The 27,121-nt window shown below is 40.4% G+C and overlaps 1 protein-coding gene across 2 annotated transcripts in view; it reads left to right on the top strand.

Moving 5' to 3' along the window:
• The first annotated feature begins 14,855 nt into the window (after positions 1 to 14,855).
• The window catches only part of LOC148852161 (uncharacterized), a 35,480-nt gene continuing 23,214 nt past the window's right edge, over positions 14,856 to 27,121 (top strand). Inside the window, exons 1-3 of one of the 2 annotated variants that reach the window (XM_088944197.1) lie at positions 14,856 to 14,940; positions 17,371 to 17,444; positions 17,536 to 17,633. In XM_088944197.1, coding sequence (XP_088800323.1) covers positions 17,388 to 17,444; positions 17,536 to 17,633 — 155 coding nt within the window. In that variant the 5' untranslated portion in view covers positions 14,856 to 14,940; positions 17,371 to 17,387. Of the gene's footprint in view, positions 14,941 to 17,352; positions 17,445 to 17,535; positions 17,634 to 27,121 lie in introns of both variants that reach the window. The other variant, XM_088944198.1, reaches the window with a different exon arrangement.

Below are 27,121 nucleotides of genomic sequence, written 5' to 3'. Positions count from 1 at the left end.
TCTCTCTCTTACTTGGAATATGAAGGACAATTCAGTCATTTCACTTGGTCATTGATAGTCAACTAATGGTAAGGACCTATTAGACACAAATTGAAAGTTTGGGATACTGCATAGACATGTTTGAAAGTTCGAGGACTGACTTGGCATACCCCCAAAGTTCAGGGTATTGTTCATGAATTTTCCCTATAATTCCAAATTTTCATTCCTACTTTCCTAGTGCCCATTACTTCTGGCTTTTTCAGGTTGGCCCAACACAGGCAACATATAATCTATGTTTGGTGAAAAATCCACAAAGCCCACATCGAGCCCGGATTATGGTTTGTGTTAAGTTGTACAACAACCAATGAGAACCCATCAAAATTCATGGGTTGGTTTTGATTGGTTAGGCTCAAAAAAGTTAGTGTCTATTTGATTCGCAGTCAGAATTGAAATGGTTTATTCCCATAGTTTGTTTGGTGCATACAGGAATAGGAAGGAATGGGATTTCATTCCCAAGGAAAGTGAGGGAATGGCAATTCTCTCAAATGGGGGGATGCCATTCCATCAAGAGTGGGAATGGGATTCCAATTCCACCCAACCAAACAGTTAAAATTGGAACAGCCCATTCTGATTTCAATTCGAGACCCTTATTCTCATGAACCAAACGGGGCCTTAGATCTTCTGATATATAACCACCCAATCTTACTAACCAATCAAAACCACCCGCTCGATGAATTTTCATTGGTTAGTGTACAACTTAACACAAAACCTTAAATTTAGGAAATCAGGACTGGTCCAAATGGTCTGCCAATCAGCCATTTGAATGGCTATCCACTTCAATCTCTTTGAATATATAGAACCCTTCAAACAGCTAGACCAGTTTACTCAGCAGCCCTCCCAAAGGGCCCCTAATTGATGAAAATATCAAGGCTGAATTCTCAAATTACTCTACAATAAACTGCTCTGAATTAAGGAGAATGATGACTTACCATTGGATTGAAAAATTAGTACTTGGACAACTAGTTCTGGACCTCTCATAATCCTGATTTGATTGTTCTGGCTTCAACAACCAGTCAAAATAGTACTAATAGAGCTAAAAATTTAAAATCTATCAAGAAATTTCTCTACTGTTTTTAGTGTCCTTTGTGAGATTCTTATTACAGGAAAGAAGAATCTCACCCAGAGTAGTGCCAAACCAGGAAAGATTCAGCTTAACTAGGAAACCTTTCACTCTGAAAGAACCTCGCAAGTGACAATACTTCATCACATGGCTTGTCATGAGGATTAATTCCTTTGTAACCTAACAGTTGAAGCGTCAACTTAGAGCAAATGCTTTGTTTTTTTTTTTTTTTTTTTGGAAGGCTGGCTGGTGAATCAACCATTTCTCTTTAGCTTAATTTTACTCAACAGGAAGCTCAGGTTGCAATTTCCCATCTGTCTTGAGATCTCCAAATGCGTTGAGCACATGTACATGTTGAACGTAAGGTTTGTTTGGATATATCCCATCATTTCAAAGCAAGAAGCTTCACTGAAATGGAGTGTACCTCCTCTAAAAGCTGGAATAAGTTACAAGAAAAGCCACTGTAAGTGGCTGGGTGTGAGCCGTATGGGGAATCTTAGAGGTCCCTACTCTGATAAAATTCCATCTCCACCGACTTGTTCATGCCTTATCCACCGACTGTTGAAATGGCCGAACTGAATTGCTTATTAGTTGCCTTACTGACAGAATGATCATGTACTAGTGAAATATTTGTGGGTAAAAACAGTCATCCAAGCATGCAATTTGGCTATTTGCATTCTACTTAATTGCTTATTTACTAAAGGACAAATTAATAAGCAGTTCAGTTCAGCCAATTCAGCTGTTGTCATGACCCCCCGAGATTGCTGTGGTCATCTGTATTATTGAAATGTCCCCATGGCCATGGTAAGGCAGTCCGGCCGGACTAGCCTATACACATTAATAGATATGATGAGGTGACTGTGCTCTTCGGTTCCATCAAAAACACAAAAACTTTGATGGATGGAGGGGGGTTGTAGTTTTATAGTTCTACATAAGGTCGAGGTAGGGCCTCTGAAAAGGAACTGGCTTGAAGCCCTTGTGATTCCCATTGTCATCACAGTGTCCTTCATTACAAAAGGATAAATAAATAAATAAGCATCCTTGTTGGAACTCATTTATCTCAAAGTGAAGCCCTTTGATATCATATTAGTATGAACATGGAATGAGTTGGTGATTCCTTGAAAAAAAATCTTAGTAAAGCAAATTGTGTTGTTGATTCTTCTTTTTCTTCTTCTTCCACTTGTCATCATCACTGCTGTAAATTGTAACAACCTCTGGTTGGAAGGTCACATGTTTAGAATATAAGGTATATTCAAGTCTAATCGAAAAACTGAGGGTATGCTCAAATAAATTTATGAAAGCTCATATATATATATATACACACATACATGTATATATATTTATATATTATAACTTCTGGACCAAGCCAGGCTAGACTGAGTGGGCTAAAATTTGCTTGAATCAGGCCCAGCTAGCATTATGTGCAGTTTTAGACTTTTAGTGCAACTCTGACCTGGGCTGGGCCTGATAGAAAAACAATTGCCTGGACCTAAGCTGCAATTTGGGCAGGTTTAGGTTGAGCTTTTGTCAAAATTTGAATGGATTTGGCCTCAAGGCCCGAGTCTAAAGTAACATGGGCCACCAATTTTAAAGCAAAATTTTGTAAAGTACAATTCCAATGCTTCAAATTCTAATCATTTTGCCAAAATCCCAGAATTTGACTGCTGCCTAATGGATTCCAGAATCAAGTTGAATTTTAGAATTGAATATGGAACTAATCTTCTTTTAGAATTCAAACATAACGCCTCTGATTCTCAGTGGAACCGGATTTTTTATAGAATCTAGGCTCTAGAATGCGATCCAAAAAGCCTGGTAATGAGGTTCCGTTTCTTACACTAGTGTTTTATTTTTGTCCAACTTGATGTAAAATAGTAAATGCTGTAAATTGAGAACATTGCAACTCTGGGGGGTATGGAGGATTCTGCTAGTGGGTGTAATCATGTTTGGTTCTAAATCCTTATTGGCTTTCTTAACCAAAGTTTTAAAAGCTAGACCAGACGAGACAATTGAACCATTAGAACCATCAATGGATCAAATTATTTTGGTTCATTCAAACGTTAGGCCATCATCTTCATAAAAAAAGCGTGGAAGGATCCAGAGAACCACCAAAGGTTTCTCTATAAGCCATCTTCTCTTATTTTTAATAAAACAAAACAAAAGTACAAAAGTGTTGCTAGAAAATTTTTCATGCATGATCTTGGTTTCTTTAAAGAAGGGAAAATAAATAAGGCATTGTTTGGTTAATATTTTGGCATGGTCTTTTTGGTTTATAGAAAGAACGGAAAACCAATTTTCGTTTTTTTTTTTCCGTTTGGTAATAGAAAGAGAAAATCCCAAAGACAAGCACCAAGAAAGTCCAAAATGGCCAATAATGATTTCAATACCCATTAAAAAAGATAACTAATTGAAACATGGTTTGTTGGTGGATTTAAGTTTTCTATTTTATTTCTATTGTTAATAAAATTACTTCTTATTTATATCGCATTTATTTTTATTTATTTCCATGAATGAACATATAATATTAGAGGTGCACATTTCTTTATAAAATTCTGCATTTTTCATATTTTTTTATTTTTATTTATGTGTTGACTTATTCAACTTGAAACAGAAAACAACCTTATTTTTGGAAAATTTTAAATTTTCTATTCCATTTTCATAATTAATTGTTAAAACAATTCTTTTTTGTCACACTTATCTTTCTTTGTTATAACAAATTTATAGTATTTGAGATATGTCAATTTTTTCTGTAAATTTTCTATATTTTTGTTTTTTGTAATTCTATCCATTTTTATTTTTTATTATTTAATTCTATCCCACGTCAGGCCATACTCCAGCAAGTGAAAAGATCTCTGGTTATTGCTCTCTTTCCTGTGTTGGACAATGCCAAGACAGTGGGACTGATCTCTCTGCCGGGCGCAATGACTGGTCTTATAATGGGAGGCGCGTCTCCTCTGGAGGCCATTCAGCTACAGATCGTGGTTATGAACATGCTCATCGGGGCATCAACTGTCAGCAGCATTATGTCAACTTACCTCTGTTGGCCCGCCTTTTTCACCAAAGCTTACCAGTTGGAGACCAAGGTCTTTGCTTCCGAGTAGGCACCCAGCTGTGTTGCATTTGCATATATAGATGATAGCAGAACTCCTACGGCCAACTTGTTGAATGTGAGCTAATGCATGCAACTGCAGGGAGTTTTAGTTCAGTGACAGAAGCATGATTTTCTACCAACTTGTGATTTTGTGAATGAAATTTGCTGAACTCTTAAATTTCTGTAACCATTTAATGAAGGAAATCCCACAAGGAGTATTTGGTGAATATATAATGAATATATAGCTTTGTCTCTACTCTCTACAGCCTACAGGCTGTTTCTTCTTGGATTGAAATGAAAACAGGATTTGGTGGAATTAATTAATGGATCCACCCACTCACCAAAGAGGAACAGTGTTTGTCTCCTGACAGTGAAGCCGACGTCCCAATTTCCGGGGACCTGAGAATTGTTGATGTTCAAAGCCGACGTCCCAATTTCACCCGCAACTGGTTAACGCTTCCCATCATAGCTTTATCTCCTTTCCGAGCATAGGGTCGGATAGCCCATGAGTCATTTCCTACCGATTCCGGAATACCCGTTTGAGATGATGAAACAGCAAAGATGGTGGAGGAGTTCGCCTGAATTCTAACATCTCCGTTGACCTCACAAAAATCCGATCTTCGTTTCGACACATTGCACATTATCTTAGTCTCTTTTATCACTTCTTTCTCTGCAACTTCACATTATGGAGAAAGCGAGAGAGAAAAAAGTCCCTCTGCTGGGCAACAACCCAGTTTGCCCACCTAACTCAGTGAGTCACTCGTTGATAATTTGATAAATGTGTATACAAGTTTTGCTTTGTGATAGGACTTCGAAGTCAGCCCACATAGAGCTGGACTCAGTCAACTACAAGTCCCACTGCTGGTTCCTCCGTCCATTTATTTCCGAGAGTTGGAAGAGAAAAAGAATGAGAGAGGACAGTGAGGGAGGGGAAAAGAAGAGAAGAAAGATAAGCAATAGGTTAAATAGGTTTTAAGAGAAAAAGGGAAAAAAAAAAGAAAATAGAAAAAGTTTAGTGGGGTATTTTGATAATTTAACATACTCCGTCATTTGACTTAACGATCAAGGGGGGTCTTTGTCTCACGGTCATAGTACAGGGGGGTTTTGTCACAAAATAAAGTACATGGGGGTCTTTGTAATTTATCCTAAATTTAATTTGTAAAATTTATTGGTGAGAAACAAAATAATTAAAATAAAATATCTAAGGAGAGACAATGAGAGTTAATACCTTAATGAGGGGGAATTTAATGAAATGGAAAGTAATAGTTAGGGGTGCAAGTCGAGCGGGTTGGGTCAGGTTTATGGTCAACCCAGGCCCTGCCCTAAAATTTGGGCTTAAGGCCCAAGCCCAAGGTCAAGCCTGATTTTCCCAACTTGAGCCCAACTTGCCCTGTATTTTGATGCACTTGGGTTGGGCTCAGGCTGGGCTGGGCTTGGGTTAGTCAATGAACCCACTCTAAAATTATACATATATAAATGTATTTATGCAAATATATATACATATATTTATGTATGTATGTAAATATATATGCAAAATATCTATACAAATGTTATATGTATGCAACATTTACATATATTGATGGAGGATGATTTGGCCCAACTTATGAAATGGTGACACGTGGACCTGACTCAGCACGAGCAACAATTCAACATCATGGCCTAGTACGACCAAGTAACGAGCTCATAAAGCAGCTGGCTACATCGTAGCTCGCAAAAGAAGGAGCTCGCCACAACGCGAGCTCCGGGTTCCCCGAGCTACCCTGAAAGGGATATTCCGAGGCAACTTTAGCTCGCGAGCTAGGGAAACCAGCTCGCCCGAGCCCCCAAGCAAATAAGTCATCCCAAGGACCAATTCTACTAAAGGTAACCCTAAAGTATTCCGAGCTCGCTACAAAGTAGCTCGCGAATGAGCAGCACGAGCGTCAATATCCAAGCTTCCATCTGAAGCATTCCTCGGGAAGCTTCCTCAAGTATCTCACCAGCCCATGGCCTTTTGCACAATGGGGCGTCGATATACTTGGACCATTCCCGCTAGCGGCAGGCCAGAGGAAGTTCTTAGTTGTAGCAGTGGATTACTTCACCAAGTGGGTTGAAGTTGAACCTCTTGTAACGATCACAGCCTGGAACGTCCAAAACTTCTTTTGGAAGAACATTGTGTGCCGCTTTGGGCTACATTGGGTACTAATTTTTGACAATGGCAATTAGTTCGAGGACATCAAATTCCAGAACTTGTGCCAAGATATGGGGATACGACAAAATTTCACTTCGGCCACGCACCCTCAAGCAAACGGTCAAGCAGAAGTTACAAACAGAGCCATCCTCTGCGGACTGAAGGCACGTCTAGACCAAGCTAAAGGATTATGGGCAGACGAGCTACCTAGTGCTCAATGGGCTTACCGAACCATGGAGAAAACCGCCACAAGAGAGACTCCCTTCAACCTCACCTACGGCACCAAAGCAGTTATCCTAGCAGAAATCGAAGTACCTACGCTGCGACTAAAAGCATACAATGATAAGACGAATGAAGATGAGCTACGTACCAACCTTGATCTCCTCGACGAAGTAAGGCACCTTGCGTACATCAGGACCACAGCTTACCAGCAAAGAGTAGATCGGTACTATAACGCCAGGGTCAAGAAGCGGAACCTCCGCGTCGGTGACCTGGTCCTGAGTAAAGTTATGGTACCTGAGCCCAATGCTAGAAAACTCATGTCCAATTGGGAAGGACCTTACCAAGTGAAACGAGTGCTCGAGGAAGGAACATACAAGCTCGAGACCCTCGAAGGGAAACAAGTACCTCGGGCATAGAATATTGTCAACTTAAGATAGTATTACCTATAACAACTGAGTAGACTATGAGTCACTCCCAGAGCCTAAGGGCCAAAAATGCCGAGCTAACGTGACCTCGGCATAATAAGACCCAATCGCTTCCATGGCATGGGCGAACTCCAAGAGTGGACTATGAATCACTCCTAGAGCCTAAGGGCCAAAATGCTGAGCTAACGTGACCTCGACGTAATAAGACCCAGTCATCTCCGCAACATGGGCAAACTCCAAGGGCGAACTATAAGTCACCCCCTGTCACGAGGGTAGTTCTACAGCGGAAGAAACCCGTGCGGCGTCCAGGCCAAGGTAGGCCAGGACAAGCCTTTCTGCGCTTAGAGGCTAGGAGTTGCCCGATGGGATGGCTCCACCAAAGTCAGTAGCACTGGATCATGACCTCAAGTCCAATGGCCGGGGGCACTCTCTTGGCTCAGACTAGTCCATGGGAGGTGTCGCTTACGTGCTAAAGGGGGACAACCATAATGCAAGGCGACCATGCGCCGATGAGGTGACTTGGCACCGATGTGATGGGTCTCTCGTATGCCGATGATGACAGGCACTTGTGTGCCATGATGATAGGCAACTGCTTGGACCGAAACACACCCGTGCGCTAGAGGCAACAGGGTAGCTCACTCAACTTGGGCAAGGGGCTGGTGTGGTGAAGGGTCATGCTTGAGCCAGGCTCGCATGCCAAACCTCCCTTGAGTATCGGTAGCGCAGTGCCAGTCCAACACTGTCCCCATGAGCAAGTGTGCACCCATGAGGAACCCTGGTAGCCATGCTAGCCGTTAACCAGGGCCACCCCGCAAGGGGATGATGGTCTAGGAGTGCCAAGGTTAGGTACCCAAGGAGGTCGACCACCCCTCCTCAAAGAATACGTTAAGCTTTAGGTGGTCTGCCTGAAGATGACATAAGTTCTCCCAAAAATCTTATAGGCGAAAATGATGGTGATGTCCCTAATGTAAGCCTGCCAAGCGTAGGCAAGGCTAAGCCTGTGTTGAACCGTAACACCCCGGCATACGGGCTAAAACAGCGAACTAACTAACACCTCAACATCAAGAAAGACTTAGCCATTTCGATGATGAAGGCAAAGTATGAAAAGCGTAAGCAGCTCGAGTTTAAACCCCACCACGCATAGTTCGTTTCAGTATGTTGATTGAACTAAAGAACAACCGACAAGTGTATGGTTCAGACACATAAGGTAATCACTTCGCTGCGCACCATAGAGATGCCTTAAATGATTAAGGGATAGCTCAAAATAACGACTATCGAGAAGTCCTACATTGGGTATGTAGCTCTAATAGATTGGGTGTTGCAATTGCCTTAGCAATAATAACGAGAACACGTCATACTTGGAAGAAAAAGAAGAAATTTCATTACCATTAAAAAAAAGAGAAAGAAAAATAACAAGGCAATAACTGAGCTAGACAGCTCGGGAAAGTCTAACAATCAAAGGGCACAACCGCCCAACCAAAGATCTTTGCAAGACCGAGTTTATGGTACCCGGGAACCACCAGAAGTCCAGAAAGACACCGCCAAAGCCTCAAGGATCCGCCTCCTCATCTTCATCCTCCAGAGAGTCAGGCTCCTCTTCCTCCGCCTGGTCCACCGTCTCGGGAGACAGGCTCTTCATAGTGATGCCATCAAGGTTGAGCACAAAGAATTTCTTCCGAACCAACCACCGACAGAGCTTAAACCTAGAGCGGTACGAACTCAAGCCGTATTCCACCTGGAGGTCGTGATATTCCTAGGAGTCCTTGAAAATCCCAGACTGCCTTCTCTAGCTCAGCCTCCACCATCTAGTCAAAATTCCAAGTCCGATCCAGAAGAGTAGACTTCAAGTTTCGCACCTGCTGCCAGAGGAGTTCCCTCTCCACCACCACCCTCGACGACTCTTCCCTATAACACGCGCTCTCTTCAGAAAGTCGGGCAATCTGTGCCTCCTGGTCGTAGATGAGCAACTCCTGAGATTCACTCCCCTTGCGAGTGTGATGAAGATCGCCCCAAGTCCGGTCGAGCTCGCCCTAGAGCTTCTGATTGGTAGCCCGCTGGTCGATGGTGTTGTCGCAGTGGATGCACGTCTGGAGGGCCATGGCATGGATGGCAGTATTCACCTGCCAACAAAAGGAGAATCAGAGGACAGCAAAAGGAAGCAAAACGAGAGAAGAAAGGAAATAATCACTTACCACCATGCACTGAGAGGAGGCAAACACGACGAGGTCCTCGGGCTCCATTTCCCTCCACTTGGCGACCTCGTCGTTATAGATCACCCTCCGGCTCTTCCGTCGAGCCATGACGTAATCATTCACCCCTCCCAATTCCCCACTGGGAATCGCGGATAAGGGAATGGCTGGAGAGGATTATGGGGAGTCACCCCCTGCCGTGGGAGCTCGCCCCCTTCGAAGCCAGCCCCACTAGCTCCTCCTTCGAGGGGAGGTGATGGGATTTCAGGTGGCAGAATCTCAGTCGGTGGAGAGGATAAGACTGGCTCGGCCGATCCGAACTCGGTGCCCCCCAAGGGGGGAGTCCGGTCGGAGAGCGACCTCTTTTCTCTACGCCTCTGGTTGCTTAAAAGGAGGCGGCGTGAGTCAATACTAGACATGATGGCTGCCAAGAAGAAACCACAAAGTGTTAGTTCGGTAAGAACAAAGTATATGTATATAAACACAACATTATGACAAGTACTACGTGACCTAAAAAGGCAACCTACTTAGGCTCAGGCCGGGCTGCACGAGCTTCTCCTCGGTCAAGTAGTCCGAATAGAGAAAGCTTACCGATGCCCAGGACAACATCGTTTTCTGAGTATCAGGGTCCAGCTCGACCCTGGAGTCTTGGATGATGCCCCTCCAAGAAGTAGGGAAGGGCCACCCTTCAGAGTTGCGGACCAAAAAATAATCCCGCTTCCAAGTAGGAATCTTTTTCGGGAGCTCATGCAAGAGCTTGTAGCCACGACGGGGAGAGAAGTAATAGAGACGCCTCCCCGGTGGAGCCCCAGGGGTGGCATTCTTTATATAGAGGATAGCGGAAAAAATATCGAGATTCAAGGGAAGACAATATTCCCAACACAAGGATATAGTCCCAGCCATGTTCCAAATGGCATTTGGATGGAGTTGATCAATAGTGACATTAAAGTGATTTAGCACCTCCACTATCAAGGGGTGCAGGGGGAGACGCATGCCAAATTCGAGTTGCTCCTGGTAAATGACTATCTCATTGGGACCATGCTCCCACGGAAAGTTACCGGTGGGAAGGTAGTAGAGGAGGTCCTTGGGGAGGTGGAAATAACTAATTAGAGACCTAAGCCTCCCCTCTGTCATGGAGGAAGGGCCAAAAGTATCGAGCTCCCTTCCCCGGGAGGTGGAGGTTTCTTCGTCGGAGGCCTCCCTAGCCCCCAGAACCTACTCCCAAGCTCCCCCGAGCTCGAGGGAGAATCATCGTCCTGGTCACCACCCTGGTGACGAATATAGTACGAATACCCCGACATGACTGACAGTAATTGAGACTCACCGGAAAGGACGGGGTGAAGTGAGTTGAGGAACTCGAGTAGACATGACAGATGCGCGACCTCAAAATCCGAAAACAGCAAGATGGCGTAAGGGAAAATGAGACCTAGAGGGCCCTCCTATTATAGCCCCCACGTCTCCGAATCAATGGCCCAGATTAAAGCAGATCCAACAGTTCACAGGCGTACTGACCACACGCCTTCTAAAAACCGAACTTCATGAACTCCTCGTGCTAAGGCAACGCTCTCAGCTCGAGGAGTGGGGGGCAATTGATGGATGATGATTTGGCCCAACCTACGAAATGGTAACACGTGGACCTGACTTAGCACGAGCAACAACTCAACATCGTGGCCTAGTACGACCAAGTAACGAGCTCATAAAGCAGCTCGCTACATCGTAGCTCGCAAAAGAAGGAGCTTGCCACAACGCGAGCTCCGGGTTCCCTGAGCTACCCCGAAAGGGACATTCCGAGACAACTTTAGCTCGCGAGCCCCCAAGCAGATAAGTCATCCCAAGGACCAATTCTACTAAAGGTAACCCTGAAGCATTCCGAACTCACTACAAAGTAGCTCGCGAATGAGCAGCATGAGCGTTCCTTAGGAAGCTTCCATCTGATAGGTCATACCGATCAGACTGCACCATGTCCCTGTCCTTTCGACAATTTGCACCCACGTCTCTCAGCAGGCGGAGGCACACCTGCCCTTTGGAGACGTGTCACTCACCCGGGCAAGGAGTACGTTGCAGGGGCCCAGTGGCGGTTACGCACGATCTGACAAGAATGACCCTATAAAATCCCTCAGGGCAGAAGAGAAGCTTCTTCTTCAGACTTCTAATCTCTCAAGCATAGTGAAAAAGCGCAACCTACACTCTTAGCTACCGCACACTTCTTTTCTCTTTTCCCTGCGTTCTAACTTAAGCATTGGATTATTCCCATCGGGTAAAATCCCCAGGAATCCTTCCTTTCCATCTTCTTAGGTATCGTCCGTCTCCTACAAGGAGCTAGTCAGCAACCAGCTAGGAGTGCCCGAGACCAGCCCAAAAAATTAAAAAAGACCAACTTCTTGGGCCCGAGCACAATCCGAGGACCGAGAATCCAAGCCTAGTCCGTGTAAAATTCCAGGTTGGGCCAATTCAGGCTCAGGCTGGGCCTACCCAAGTTGCACCCCTAGTAATAGTACTATAAATTACATTTTTTGCCCATAGAGTGAAAGAGGAGCTAAATTCATAAATATGAGTGTTTTACTCAAGAAAAATCCACAAAACTCTTGTATTTAAAGTACGTTAAATATAAGATGTAATCTATACTATTATAAAATTGTGAATGAGGTATTTGGTTTTTTATTTTTTTACTAAAATACCCTTCCTCTTGAATTTGGTTCTTCTTTGAGAGGATAAAAAAGGTAATTAAAATAATACTATTAAGTACATTCAATTACCTCTTGTTAAGCCTTAGGTTTAAGATATTAAATAAATATCATTCTCTTTCTCATTGAATCCAACATTTATACTTTTTTCTCATCATTAAATTCCACTAATAAATCCATACACAATAATTATTAATAGAATGCAATTTTATATTTTTAAAATAAACCTAGAAATGAAACCATATTTTTCATCTAGGTGGTGGATAAGTTGTTCAACCATCTCAGTCAAATGGATAATTCTATGATGTCATAAATAAATAATACAAATTTAAAATATAAAAATACAAAAGCATAGAAAATAAAGAAATTTTGGAAAAAATGGAAACATTTCTATTATTATATATTTGTCATACTTAGAAAAAAAGATAAATATGATAAATAGACATAATTTTATTAATGATGGACTTGGAATATACAACTTAAAACTGATGGGAAATAAAACCATTTTCCTATCTAGGGGTGGGTTAGTGGTTCAACCTTTTAGGTCAAATGAGTTAACACATGATGTATAATTAAAAATAAAATTTTTAAAATAGAATAATAGAAAAAATATGAAAACAATTTGAGCACATCTATAATATTATATATTAATCATATAAACAAAAATAAGTGTGATAAACAATAATTATTTTATTAATGATGTAAATGAAATGCAAAATTTAAAACCAATCTAAAAATGAAACTACTTTCATATTAAGATGGTAGGTTAATGATATAACCTTCAGGGTCAAATGGGTCAATCTATGATGTCATAATTAAATAATAAATAAATATATATATATATATAATCAAAGAAAGCATAAGCTTTGTATAAAGTATTTTGATACATTTCTAATGTTGTATATTCATCATATTAAACAAAAATAAATGTGAAAATAAGAATTGCTTTTATTAACGTTGAAAATGGAATACGTGATTTAAAATCAATAGAAAAAGTAAAATAGTTTTTCTATCCAGGTGGTGGGTTAATGGTTCAACTGTTCATGTCAAATGGATCAACACATAATGCTATAATTAAATAATAAAATACATAACGTTCTAAAAACATAGAATTTTGTAGATAAAATTGGGCACATTCTATAATATTATATGTTTATCATATAAAAAGGGTGATAGATGAGAATTATTTTTATTAATGATGGAAATGATATAAAAGTTAAGAGAACAAAAATAAAAGGCATTTATGTGTAACACATGACCTCCACTAACTATGTCAAATGGTTCAATGAAATAATTAGCTAGTACACCATGCTTTGATCAACTTTTTTTTTTTTCCGTGAATTCTAGTAAGAATACTAAGATATTATTATCGTCATCATCATTTGAAACTGCCACATGCAACGTGCATACACATTTACTAGTGAAAGTATATGAGAATTAATACCAGTAATACAAGACTTAATGATGAAGGATATATTGAATTTAATAAAAATAGTAGTTCAAATTATGTTTTTTGGTCTCATTAGACCAAGTTAAAAAAAAAAAAAGAGTATTTTAGTAAAAAAAAATTCCAAAATCTAGACCTCATTTATATTTTTAATAGTAGTATAGATATAGATATAAATGTATTGCAACAACTAGTAGGAAAATCATATTTTTCCTTCCCTCTTGTTACTATTTGTTTTCCCTTCTTTCTATCTATTATTTTCTACTCTATAGTTATATTCTACAACTCATTAATGGAAAAAAAAACCCTCTCCATTAGTCAATTGGAGCTTTATAGGATTTAACCTTAATTTTATTTTTACACAAAATATTACAAATGGATTGAATCATTGCCCGCTTAATGGGTTAAATGATTCAATGGTTCACTCGCCCAAGTAAACGAATTTTAGAGATTTTATGAGTATATAAATGAGCTAGGATGTCTCACCTTAGGGTGATAGGTTGAATGGTTCAACTACCCAGATCAACGGTGGTTTAGAAACATATGTCAAAATTGCTAAAAGCTTTTTGATCATTGTTGGAATCTTCCTTAAAGTTTGGTAATTACAATCACCTCCCTTAAACTTTTTGACACAGTTGCAAGTAGACCCCTCTGTTAGAATCCCCTAAGAAGAGGCACAAAAGTGTCCAAAATACCAATGTAATTACTTTCAACGAAAATGTTTATTTTCCAAATTTTCTCTATATATCAATTGTTACTCTAAGCATTGCCAATCTCTTTTTGAAAATTGATTTATTTTCCAAATCCGATCTTTATTTCAATCTCTCATGGGTAAAACTACAACTTTAAACCCTTTGTATGTGTTTGGTTCCGTTTACATTTATTGAGTAAACATTTTGTATTTGTGTGGCTGCAAAATCGAGAAAAGCAATTAATGAGGGCATTTATGACACATGGGCGCTATTAAGCACCACATCAACAAATGTGCCAATAAATGACTACCTGTTGGGGGAAGTTCCAAAATGAAGCTTCTTGAAATGGGAGAGATGCACAAAAAACGATCTTTACTTTTGCTGATGGGGCATCTATTTGGTAACGTTTACACGATAAACTTAAATAGAACCAAACACATACTTTATATTGTTCATCAAATTTGTATTGCTTTTTTAGAAAACAACCTCAATAATAATTGCATGGGTATTTTAGATATTTTCGTACCTCTAGTAAGGCAATTTTAAGAATTGCAAATGTGTCAAAAAAAATTAAAGTAGATGATTGCAATTATCAAACTTCGTTGGAGGTTTCAGCAATTCGCCTCCTAAATAACGAACGAGATCACATCAGCACCTTCCTGAACGCGCCCCACAGACGCCCCACATGCACATCTAGTACGGGAGCATCTCCCGTACTAGATGCTCCCAATGCACAGTGGAGATGTTCTGAGGCGCTGTAGGTGGTGCGGTGCTGATGTGAACTCCTAAATAACTTGCAATTTCATAGTCGACATTCTCTCTCTAGGTTTGCTGGATGCTGGTCCTGATTTAGCTGAAATCGGAAAGAGCAACGATTCTGGGTCATTTCTGTGTAGTCGATTGGCTTCGGAACTCCACAAACTGGTAAGACGTTTCTTTTGTTAATTTTAATTTTTAATTTTTGCAATTTTTTTTTCTTTGGATCGCACCAATTTTCAGAAATGTTGGACAAGTGTCTCTGAATTGTTAATGGAAACATATGGTGTTCAAATGATGATGCTAGGTGTTGGTTTGAATGGTCATTGGCGTTCTACTGATTGGCATCTGAAGCATGTCGATTGTGTGCTTTTCTAACTGTTTGAAGAAAACCCCTATGATCAGGAATTTGTGACTTTACATCCATATGTGTTCTTTCTGGTAAAAATGAATTGTATTGAGAGTTTGCAAGAAATTGACTTTAATCGTACCCGAAATGGGGGGCTGAGTCTGGAAATGTTGAACGAATTCCATCAGCCACTGGTTAGTTCTTTTTCATGTAGCTGCTGTAATGAGGTAGATAATTATGATGCTCACTCGTTTAAAATGAATAAGTTGGTAGATGAAGCCATGAGGGTCATTTTGGCATGAGATTCGTGGTTCGTCGGATAGATCTTTCATAAATTGCACTGTTTCTGAGAAATATGTGTGGTTTGTTTGACCTTGTAAAGAGGAAATGATACATAAAAATGGTTAAATAACTAACAAAATCAGAAATAGCAGCCTTCTTTTTCATAATCCCTTTATTCGAAGTTTCGAACCTATGAAAATTCATAGGCTTTCTTTCTTCCTCCAATGAGAAAAAAAAATCCTTTCTGCTACTGTGAACTAACTTGTCCACTTCCTTTGGGTCTACTATCTTCTTCACCTCTTTATTCGCACTATCCAGCTCTTTGACTTGTATGAGGTAGAGTCTGAGTCTCCTCTGACAGATTCCAGTTGAGCACTGCTATTCTTCTTCTCTACTCCTTACATTGGCCTCAAAAGTCAACATTTTCCATCTAAAGATATTCAATCTCCTCACCACCCTCCTTGGTCCCTATTAATCCTTCCATCCCACTAATTTGCCCAAGCCCTATCTTGTCTTCTGCCCCCTTACCTAAGCACTCATTCCGTTCTTTCCCTGTTCTCTCTTTAAGCTTTGCTTCAAACACTCTTAACAGTAAGGAAGCACTGCTACAGTGTTCTACTTTTTGTCTCCACTCTCTATCTTGAAGCAGTGAACCATCAGTATTTTCATTACTTAGCTTCCCTCTTCTACTTAGCTTCTAGACAAACTAGACAGAATGCCCTCAGAATTTGATGGAGAATACCAATGCACTGGCCAGGCCAATCAATTCCACCCTACAGTTAATAAGGTTCATATCAACCTTAGAATACAACAAGACATGCAGCCTTAAGTTGGTCCTAAAAATAGACTCCTCTAGACCAACTACTTCACATAAGGCCTTCATTCCTAATGTGGAACTGTGGATTAGGTTGACCTTTTCTGTTACGGGTCTTAACTCTTAACTTTTACCCACCTACAAGTTTACTTCTTTGAATTGCATGTTCCATGCTAAGTTTGAAATATCAGTGTCAGTGGAAATTTATCATGAAAATATAGGAAACATGTCAGAAATGTCATACGCAAATATTGTAAAACTATAGACATTGGGGAAACATTGTGAAATATGCAGAAATATACAATAATATTTTATGAAATGATAAAAGAAGCATAGGTAACACCCTTTTAGATTATTAAAGCCAAGAAACTAAGGTTAATAAACAAAATAGCATGCTGCAAAGTTGTCATCTAGACTTTAAAACTACATACTAGAATAAGTTCAAGAAAAATTTAATCTCATGGAAAGTGTAAATGGTTTTATTAGATAAACTAAATAATCTATTACACAAGAGAAAACTAAGATTTAGCATTATGTCCAAAGATAATTTTGAGATGGCTCAAAGAGGGGATCATGTGCATTATATGGGCAACAGTACTGCTACTCCACATATTTATGATATTATTGCCAACTCATTGTGTTATAAAACTATCTTGTATACTCCAGATGGTGTTGGTAGTTTTTACTAGTTAATATGTTGTAATTCCAGTAATATTTCGTGTGGATTCCCATGGAACTAGAAATGTGTCATGGAAATCTTAGGATATATGTTGACATTTTAAATAATGGTTCTACATGAGGGTTTACTTCAGGGGGCATTTTGAATGGTGATTCCTACCACCTTAATGGTGGATGCAACTTTACCTAGTATCTAAATCAATTTTAAACAAGTTCTATTTTTCTCTCCAGTTTTCATAACTCCAAAGAATAGGAGAATTTGAGTTCATGTTTTTTTGTTTCCATATTTTTTGACACCTTGAACAAAAAAAAAAAAAAAGACAAAACAATATCTCTTAAGATTCTTACTAAAAATATTTTTGAAGCAAAAGGTTTTCAAGCAAAATAGTAGTAGTCAAGATTTTATTCTGTGTGGTAAAATTTTGCTGAAAAAGGATTTCTATTTTAACAAAAACAGTTCTTCTTGGCTTCTCAGAGGAGATTTTCGTTTCCATGGCTCCTGTTGCTCCAAGATCTGGAGATGCAGTCTTTGCTAATATTGAGCGTGTAGTAAGTAATCCTGCACTATATCTGATAGATCACCATGAAAGTTTCTTTCTTTTGTTAACCTTTGAAATTGATTTGCAACGATCTGGTGTAGAATGCAGAATTATTTACCCTAACCTATGGGGCAATAGTACGGCAGCTGCTTACAGATTTGGAAGAGGTGGAGGAAGTCAACAAGCAGCTTGATCAAATGTATTGGTTTTAGCTTTAATGCTATCCATTTTGTTCTCTTTACGTCTAAATCTGATTGATTCTGTTGTTTCTCATTATGTTTGCATTGATGCTTTTATTTTTGGACAACAGTTTGACTTTTATATTAAAGTTTGCTTGCTTTGCACTTTCTTTTAGGGTTGTTTAGGTTATACTTCATCTGATGTTTATTATTTAGGCTGTGTTTGGTTTGAAGGAAAAGGTAGGAAAACCTTTACATGGGAAAGGAAGGGAAACCTTTACCTTTTTTTTGATAGATAATAAAGATTTTATTAAAAATATCACAAATGATACATATTACAAGATCCCACAAAGAGGCGCGAGGTGCCGCCTCTAAACTGTATCACAAGCTTACAATTGAGCCCAAAAAATCTGATTCCTATGTACCCCTTGTTTAGCTAAAAAATCTGCCAATCCATTTGCCGATCTTCTTTCCCATTGAACTGTGATTGATATGTTTGATGTTAGCCATCTGAATCTTCTCAAAGCCCCTCTGTAGAACCAGGCTGCAGTCTCCGGCTCTTTTATCCACTCAATAACCAGTTTAGAGTCCCCTTCAATAATTAAGTTTTCCAATCCCATCTCCTTAGCAAACTCTGCTCCTTTTAGAGCAGCTTGGACTTCTGCATTAACTGAATCTCCCACACCAATAGGACCAGAATATAAGGCTATGATCTGGTCCTCAGCATTTTTGAAGACTCCCCAATTCCAGACAGCCCTGGGTTACCTAGGCTGCTGCCATCAAAATTTAATTTGATAGCTCCTTCTCCTGAAGGCTCCACTCCACCACAGGTTTAAGTCTTACAGCAGAACTTTTGGCAATTTGCTCCCAATTCCTCCAGAAATCAACAAAGGAGAAAGGTTGAAACAGGTCCAATGACTTTGCCCAACTTATGGCCTTATATAGGATACTTTCCCATATACTAATCTCATTCCTCTCCTTATCATTGAAAATTCTGACATTTCTTTCCTTCCAAACAGTCCACACCAAAGCAGCTCTCGCACACCTCCACAAGACTCTACCTCTTTTCTTTGGCCACCTGAAGGTTGTGGGGTGAAAGAGATTGCTAATCTGCCTTGGTTCTGTCCACCTACACCCACAAAGATCAAAAAGCTTCTCCTATAGACCTACAACAAAAGGACAAGAGATTAGTAAATGGTAACAACTCTCTTCATTTGCTTTGCAGAGGGTCCACCAGTTAGGGGAGATGCAGAGACCCGTTTTCCTTTCTTGCAAGAAATCCAGAGTGTTTATTTTTCCAAGAGACACTTCCCAACAGAGGGCTCCCACTTTGGGTGGGATAGGCATAGACCAAACCTCCTTGCTATGAAAAGGGTGAGGATTAGGATTTGAGCACAAAGACGAGGAAAAGGAGGCACAGAAGAAAGCACCCAGGGAATTAGCATCCATATGTGGCTATTAGGAGGGGAGGGGTCCAAACAAATAGGTTCAAGAATTTTAAGGAGCAAAGCAGCCTGGTCAAACTCAAAATCCCTTAAATCTCTCCTAAAGCCCAAATTCCAGTCTAGACCGGAGGAAACAGAGAAGGAAGCAAACCTCTGAATTGGCTCACTTTTAAAACAAGAAAGGGAATACAAAGAAGGAAAAAGGTCCTTAAGGATAGAGTTTCCAACCCAAGTGTCCTCCCAAAACAATAACTTATCTCTAGTACCAGCATTATACTTGATCAGGTTCAAGAAAAGAGGAAGAATACTATGAATAGACTTCCAAGGGAAATTGAGCATAGCTTATCAATATACACCATCATCCCAACATTTACTTGTCGCACCATGAACACTTCTTACCATCTTGTGCTATAGTCTTTCCCTCTCAAGAGGCCACCTCCACAGCCATTTACCCAAAAGTGCTGTGTTCTTCTTCCTTAAATTACCTAGACCCAAGCCCCCCTGCTCTTTACTTCTACAAACTAGTTCCCACCTAATCAGATGATCCTTCCTTCCTTCCCCCAGTTCCCATAAGAAATCCCTCATAAGTTTCTCTACCTTTAAAACCTCCCTTTAGGGCATTCTAAAGACCAAGAGGAAGTAGACTAGGAGATTTGCTAATACAACCTTTATTAAGGTGATACGACCTCCAAGGGAGATGTAGTTTCTCTTCCATACTGCCAATTTCTTTGTACACTTCTCAACTATCAGGTTCTAGAATCTACCTTCCCTTGGATTATCTCCTAATGGCATTCCCAAGTAAATCAAAGGCCAACTAGAGGTAGGGCAACCCAAGGACTCTACTTCTCGGCTCAGCTCCTCCTGCTCCACGTTCAACCCCACCACACAACTCTTTCCAAAATTGATTTTCAACTTTGAAACACATTTGAACAACTTTATCACTTGTTTCAAATTTCTTGCCTTTTGTGGATCTCTAGTCTCACAAAAAATGATTGTGTCATCTGCAAACTGCAAATGTGTTACCACTGTACTCTCTCTACCTATCCTCCAACCTCTGATCAAACCCAGTCTATCCGCTATAGAAATCAGCATACTAAACACATCTGCTATCAAAGTAAAGAGGAAGGGAGAAAGGGGATCCCCTTGTCTTAGACCTCTACAGGCTGGGAAGAAATCCCTGACAACTCCATTAACTGTAATCGAGTAATGGAAAGTTTTTAGGCAACCTTCAATCCAACCACACCACCTCTCTCCAAACCAAAACTTCTCAGAGAATCCAGCAAGAAGGGCCAGTCTACCATATCATAGGCTTTCTCCAAATCCAATTTGCACACGAAACCTTTTTCTCCTCTTCTCTTAAAGTCCTCCATACATTCATTTGCAATCAGAATTTGATCTGTGATTTGTTTCCCTTGAAAGAATGCTCCTTGTGACTAGCTAATTAGATCAGGTAGAGCCCCTTTCAACCTCAAAAATAAAACTTTAGCCAGGATCTTATAAATACTGGTCATTAAGTTGATGGGTCTAAAATCTCTTGGTTGGATTGCATCTCCCTTTTAGGTATCAAGGCCAGAAAGGTGGAGTTAATCTCTGGGCTGATAAAATGTTCCTCTACAAATTCCTCAAAAACTGCCCACAAGTCTGATTTGACAATGTCCCAACAATCTTGATAGAAGGCCATAGTGAAATCATCTGGTCCTGGTGCTTTCGACATGTCCATAGAGAATACAACCCCTCTTATCTCTTTCAGCTCAAATTTCCTTTCCATCCAGCTTGCTAGATAAGGATTCAAAATTGACCACTCCAACCCTTCCACTCTAAACCCTACATCTTCTTGCTGCTTGTAGACTGCCCTAAAGTGACTTATAAAGACATTAGCAATCTCATGTTGATTTTCTATCAATTCACCATTAACCTCCAACTTCTCCACAAAGCTTTTTCTCCTCCTTCCATTAGCTAGTGTGTGGAAAAACTTAGTATTGCCATCCCCCTCTTTGATCCATTTGTGTCTTGATATTTGTCTCCAACACATCTATTCTCTAAGGACTAGCTCTTCCAATTCCTTTTTCCAGGAACCATCTTTTGTTCCTTTCTTCTTCCGATAGCGAACCTTGCCCTTCCTTCTCATCCTGATATTCAATTTTGGAAATAATGCTTAATTTCCTTTCCTTCACTCTCCCAAAGTGCTCCCTATTCCACTGTTTAATTTTTTTATTTTAACTTTTGGGCTTTTTTTGTGGAATTTGACTCCCTTCCAATGAACTCTCACCACTTCACCCCACAATTCTTTAACCTTATGAATAAAATCTGGATGTGTTAGCCACATATTTTCAAATCTAAAAGGTTTGGGCCCACTCACAAAGTCTTTAGTTCCAATTTTAATTGGCCAGTGGTCTGAGGCGACTTTTGGCAAGGCTCTAGCTAACAACCCTATCCAATGATTCCCCACTCAGAATTAAAGTGGAGCCTATCCAGCTTGGAAAACCTTGGGGAGGGGGGGGATTGTAGGTTGGACCAAGTGTAGACAGTCTGCTGTAGGGGTCTGACAGCTCATACTCATTAATAAACTCATTAACTTCCTCATACTAGTTGTGATCATTTGAGTGAGATTATTGGTTTCATTTGTAAATCTAATTACATTAGAATCACGACCTAAACACCAAGGACCCTCTCACAATCCCCTAATATCAGTGATCTCTTCCTACATTTTACCTCTTTCTCCATATTTATTGGGACCATAGACATTTGTCATTACCCAAGTGAACTCTTCTCCCACCCTCCTGAATTTCAATGAAACTGAGAACCAACCTATTAGCTCTTCCAGTGGCTCCACTACTTCTTGCCTCCACATTGTCACTATACCCCTCGATGCCCCCACGAAGGTGAGAAGGACCAGCCTAATCCTCTAGAGCTCCATACATTTCTCACCCACCTTCTATCCCAATCTTCCACTTTTGTTTCCTGGAGTAGCATTATGTCCGGATTTTCTTTTCTGATCAAATCTTTTATCATCCTTCTTTTCCTAGCCATACCCAATCCTCTCAGATTTCAACTTATTATCTTTATAGCAACACTTCTAAAACCACCCCTAATCTGTCACCCTTACTTGGCACCTTTTCTTCTCTCATCCCTGGCACTAAACTCTAAGTCTGCAGCAACATCTGATCTCAACAAAGGCCTGTAATTTCACAGACCTCGAGGTCTTTGGAACTGAACTCCTCTTTAGTGAAGAAGCTAGTATGGAAGTTCTGGAACTATAGGAATCGAGGGATGGTGACTCTACTACGGAAAGTGGGAGGCCTTTAGATGATTCTCAAAGAGAGGAGAAAGTAGAAACAAGTCAAGAACAAAGGCAAGGTAGCGGTTTTGAGATGGATTTCCATTGCAAACCAGACGTGAACCACTTGAGGAACAATTCCCCCCAGCTGCACAGGTGGTACTGAACCTGAACTTGAACCATCAGGGATTGTACTTGGAGTGGTCGGTGGAAACTAGCATCAGGATCAGGGAGTTTCTTCCCCTCTTCCCCTCACTCCAATTCTTTCTTCCTCCCCACTTTACTTTCAAAACTCAATTGACATTGATCCTTGTAGTAATCCTCGGCCTTTGGTTTTTGCAGATCTAGCCGTTGAAACTTCATCGATGGCGGATAATGACCCTTGTGCGGTAGGAAAAGAAGATGGGGGAGGAGATAAAGACAGGGAGGGGGAAGTAATCCTGAATGTGACTCAAGAGAAGGAATTTGAGAAGGAAGAAGGGGAAAATGGAACTATTGTAGGCACAAAAGAAATGGGGAAGGAACTTAGTGTGTTAGATGAGAAAGAAGATGATTGCAGAGAACCACCCAAACTAAAAGGGAAGGGACAAAAAGAAGCTAGAGGAAAGTTCACCAAAGGGAAGGTCTATCTTAGAAAGGAGGCATGAGATGACAAAGAACGAAAAAGGAGAATGAATGAAGTGGAAAAGCTAGCTTGTGGAGTATCCTATGAGAAGACTATAAACAGGAAAAGGGAGAAAAAGAGAGGAAACTAGGACTTGGAAATAGGAAAGGGTTTAGACAAAAAATGGAATGAAGATTCTTGTTTGGAATGTAAGAGGGTTAGGGAGTGCAAAGAAAAGGAGAATCATCAGGAATGTGATAAGAATTGAGAGATCAGTAATAGTCATGCTCTAGGAAACACAACTTTCGAATTTGGATGGAAGATGGATAAGAAGTATCTGGAGTAGCAGGGGTCTAAGTTGGTCTTTTGCCCCATCTTGGGGTGCCTTGGGTGGTATCCTTACAATTTGGAAGAACGAGGAAGTTGATTGCCAGGAGGAGTTGATAGGACAATACTCATTATCAATAAAAGCCAAGAGGACAAGCAATGGAGGGGATTGAGTGTTGACTAATGTGTATGACTCGAACTCATATAGAGAGAGGGATACATTTTGGGGAGAGCTAGCTGCAGTTAGGGGCCTTTGGGAGGGTCCATAGTGTTTGGGAGGGGATTTCAATGTGATAAGGTACACAAACGAGACAAACAACCCCAATCAGTCCATAACAAGTATGAGACACTTCAACTCCTTGATTGAGTCCCTAGAACTAACTTCAGTAAAGTCAAGTGTCCTCAATGCTGGATAGGTTCCTTTTTTCCATTGATTGGGAGGAGTTATGGGGAAACTTAACACTCAAAGCCCTTCCTAGAGTAACCTCGAACCACTGCCCCTAAGTCTCTACCAAGAAAACTTTATTGGAGGCCCTACACCCTTTAGATTTGAGAATATGTGGTTGGAAGTTTCAAACTTTATGCAAAAGGTAAAAGATTGGTGGTCAGAAGGTGGAATAAGGGCTAGAGAGAAAGTGGTGAGATTCTCCAAGAAGTTGAAAAGATTGAAGGAAAAGGTCAAGGAGTGGAGAAGAGAAGATTTTGGAAAACTCGAGGTCATAAAGGAGGAATTAGCCAGGAAAATAGAGGAATTGGACCAAAAGGAGGCTCGTAAAGAGTGCGGGCTGGAGGATAGAGTTGAAAGATGGAACTTAAAAGTGCAACTAGAGGGGATCCTAAGGAAGGAAGAAATTTCTTGGAGACAAAAATCAAGGTGTAAATGGCTTCTGGAGGGGGATGGAAACACTAGATTTTTCCACTCCCTAGCAAACGAGAGAAAATGGAAAAACTAAATCTCTAGTATAGAGGTGGAGGGAAGAGTAGTAAACTCAGAGGAAATTGAAAGGTGCTTTGTGGATCATTTCAAGTCAATCCTTGCCTCCTCTATTAAAAGCAATTTGGAATTGGGAGAATTACAGTGGAATAGAGCGCCAAAATCCGAAACTGCCCTCTTAGAAAGAGACTTCAGTGTAGAGGAGGTCCATGAAGCAGTTTTCTCGATGAATAGATTTAAAGCTTCGGGGCCAGATGGTTTTTCAATGGCTTTCTATCAAGATTGTTGGGAAATCTTGAAAGATGATTTAATGGATGTCTTTGTTGAGTTCTATCAAAAAGGGAAATTATCTTCAGGAGCAAATGCAACTTTTATTGCTGTAGTGCCAAAAAAGAAAAAAGCCAAAACCCCTAAGGATTACACACCAATAAGTCTTGTGGGTAGCATGTATAAGATCATTACGAAAGTTCTGGCTGGTCGGTTGAAGATTGTCTTGCCCTTCGTTATTTCTTAGAACCAAGGAGCTTTTGTAGAAGGGAAACAGATAGTGGATTTTAGTGGCAAATGAATGTGTGGTAGCTAAGAAAAAACAAGGTGGCAAAGGTTTGATTTGTAAATTGAACCTAGAAAAAGCTTATGATATGGTGGATTGGTCCTTCTTGTTGAACCTCATGGAAAAGATGGGTTTAGGTGAAAGATGGAGACTATGGATCAAAGGATGTATTAGCTCAGCATATTTTTCTATCATTTTAAATGGGGTAGCTAAGGACTTCTTCCCAACTAAAAGAGGACAAAGACAGGGTGGTCCCTTATCCCCATTCTTATTTACCTTTGCTGCTGAGGTTTTGAGTAGACAAATCATTAAGGCTGACCAAGAAAATCAGTTTAAAGGTTGGAGGATTGGTTGTTCAGAAGTGGTGGTGTCTCACTTGCAATTTGCTGATGATACAATCGTTTTCTGTGAGAGTTGTGATGAATCTAGTTTGAGGAATCTGAAAAATTTGGTGGATAGGTTTCAACAGGCCTCCAAACTAAAAGTGAATTGGGGAAAAGCTGTGTAGCTAGAATAAACCTAAGGGAGGGGGGCATCCAAACCATGGCATATTTGCTAGGTTGTGAAGTGAAAAGTTGGCATCTAGAATACCTAGGTATGCCCTTGGAGGGAAACCCGAAAGCTGAAAGATTTTGGAAGCCAGTTTTAGAGATATTCACAAAGAAGTTGGCAATGTGGAAGAGAAGTTATATTCCCTTGGGGGGAAGAATCACCTTGATAAAGTCCACCTTAGCAAATCTGTCCACTTATTTCCTCTCCACCTTTAAGATCCTGGTGAAAATAGCAAGGAAGTTGGAGAAGATAATGAGGGATTTTTTGTGGGAACCTGGTGATGAAAAGAGGGATCATTTAGTGAAGTGGGAGCAAGTTTGTAAACCTAAGGAGCAAGGTGGCCTAGGTATTGGGAACATCTTAAAGAAAAACACGGCCCTCCTAGGGAAATGGCTGTGGAGATTCCCTTGTGAAGAAGATAGATTGTGGCATAGGGTCATTAAAAGCATTCATGGTGAAGCAGAAAACGGCTGGGATGCTAAACTAACCTCCAATGCAGCTCCAAATTCCCCCTGGAAGGCAATCTTTGAGGTACTACCAACCTTTCTTCAATTTATTCGGTTTGATGTTGGGTGTGGCAATAGTTTTATTCTAGGAAGACCTTTGGGTTGGGGATTTGCCTTTTAAGGTTAAATTCCTAGACCTCTACTCTATATCAAACCTTAAAAATAAACCTGTTGCCAAGGTTGGCATGCTTTCAGACTTGGGTATCTCTTGGAACTTTGGCTTCAGAAGGGGGTTGAGGGAAAATGAATGTGAGTCCCTAGTGCTTTTGTTCTCAACCCTTGACCAAACAAATGGCTCTCTCCTCATGTGTGTGTCCTTTGTAAGGATTGTGGTGAAACCCTACCCCACTTACTCTTATCCTGCTCTTTTTTTTTTTTTTTTCTTGTATTTGGAAATTTGTTTGTTCTCTCTTTGGATGCAGATGGGCTCTCCCACAGGATGTGGTAAGTCTATTCAGCCCCTCCTTCCTGAGGCAACAGAAGAAAAGAGGAAAGTGCTTATGGAAGGTAGAAAGAGCTGCTGTGGCATGGACTATATGGGAGGAAAGAAACCAAACTCTTCTCTGAAAAAAGTAAATCAAAGGAGGAAGTCATTGAAGCTATAAAAATCAGAACTGCACATTAGGTGATGACCATGGAATTATTCAAAAACTTCTCCACGAATGACATTCTAAGAAACTGGACTGAAGTAGCACAAACAGATGTACCCAAAGAAGTTGTGAGAGCAGAAAGGAAGCCACCTGCACTGAACAAACTAAAACTAAACTTTGATGGGAGTTCTTTTGGTAACCCGGGAAGGGCAGGTATAGGGGGTGTGATTAGAAATCATCTAGGTGAAGTTGTGGCACTCTTCTCAGGACCAATAGGTATTGGTGACTCAATACAGGCTGAATCTCTGGCTCTACTTCAAGGTTTAAAAATGGCAGAGCAGATTGGAACAACGGATTTAGAAATAGGCGACTCACTACTGGTCATTTCTTGGGCTAAAAACATCACATCAGCACCTTGCAAGCTCAAATTTATCTACAGAGAAATTGACATACTTGCAAGGAGGTTCAACTCTCAGTTTGGTTGCATCAAAAGGACGCAAATGGGTTGGTGGATACCCTAGCAAAACAGGGGGCAAATAGATCTACCTTGTACTGGGCAGAACTGTAACTGTTTGTATGTGTTTGTAGATTGTGTTAATGCATTACTGCAACCTATAACTATTGTAATTCAATATTTCTCTGTTATTAATAAGTCATTTTTGCTGATCATAAAAAAAAAAGCCTTACACTTTTCAAATGGGGTTAAGGTGATAGTACACC

This window comes from Nelumbo lutea, chromosome 5, assembly GCF_056320005.1.
Source record: "Nelumbo lutea isolate HS-2025 chromosome 5, American lotus-T2T, whole genome shotgun sequence".
Taxonomy (NCBI): Eukaryota; Viridiplantae; Streptophyta; class Magnoliopsida; order Proteales; family Nelumbonaceae; genus Nelumbo; species Nelumbo lutea.
This window is presented reverse-complemented; position numbering and strand designations above follow the sequence as displayed.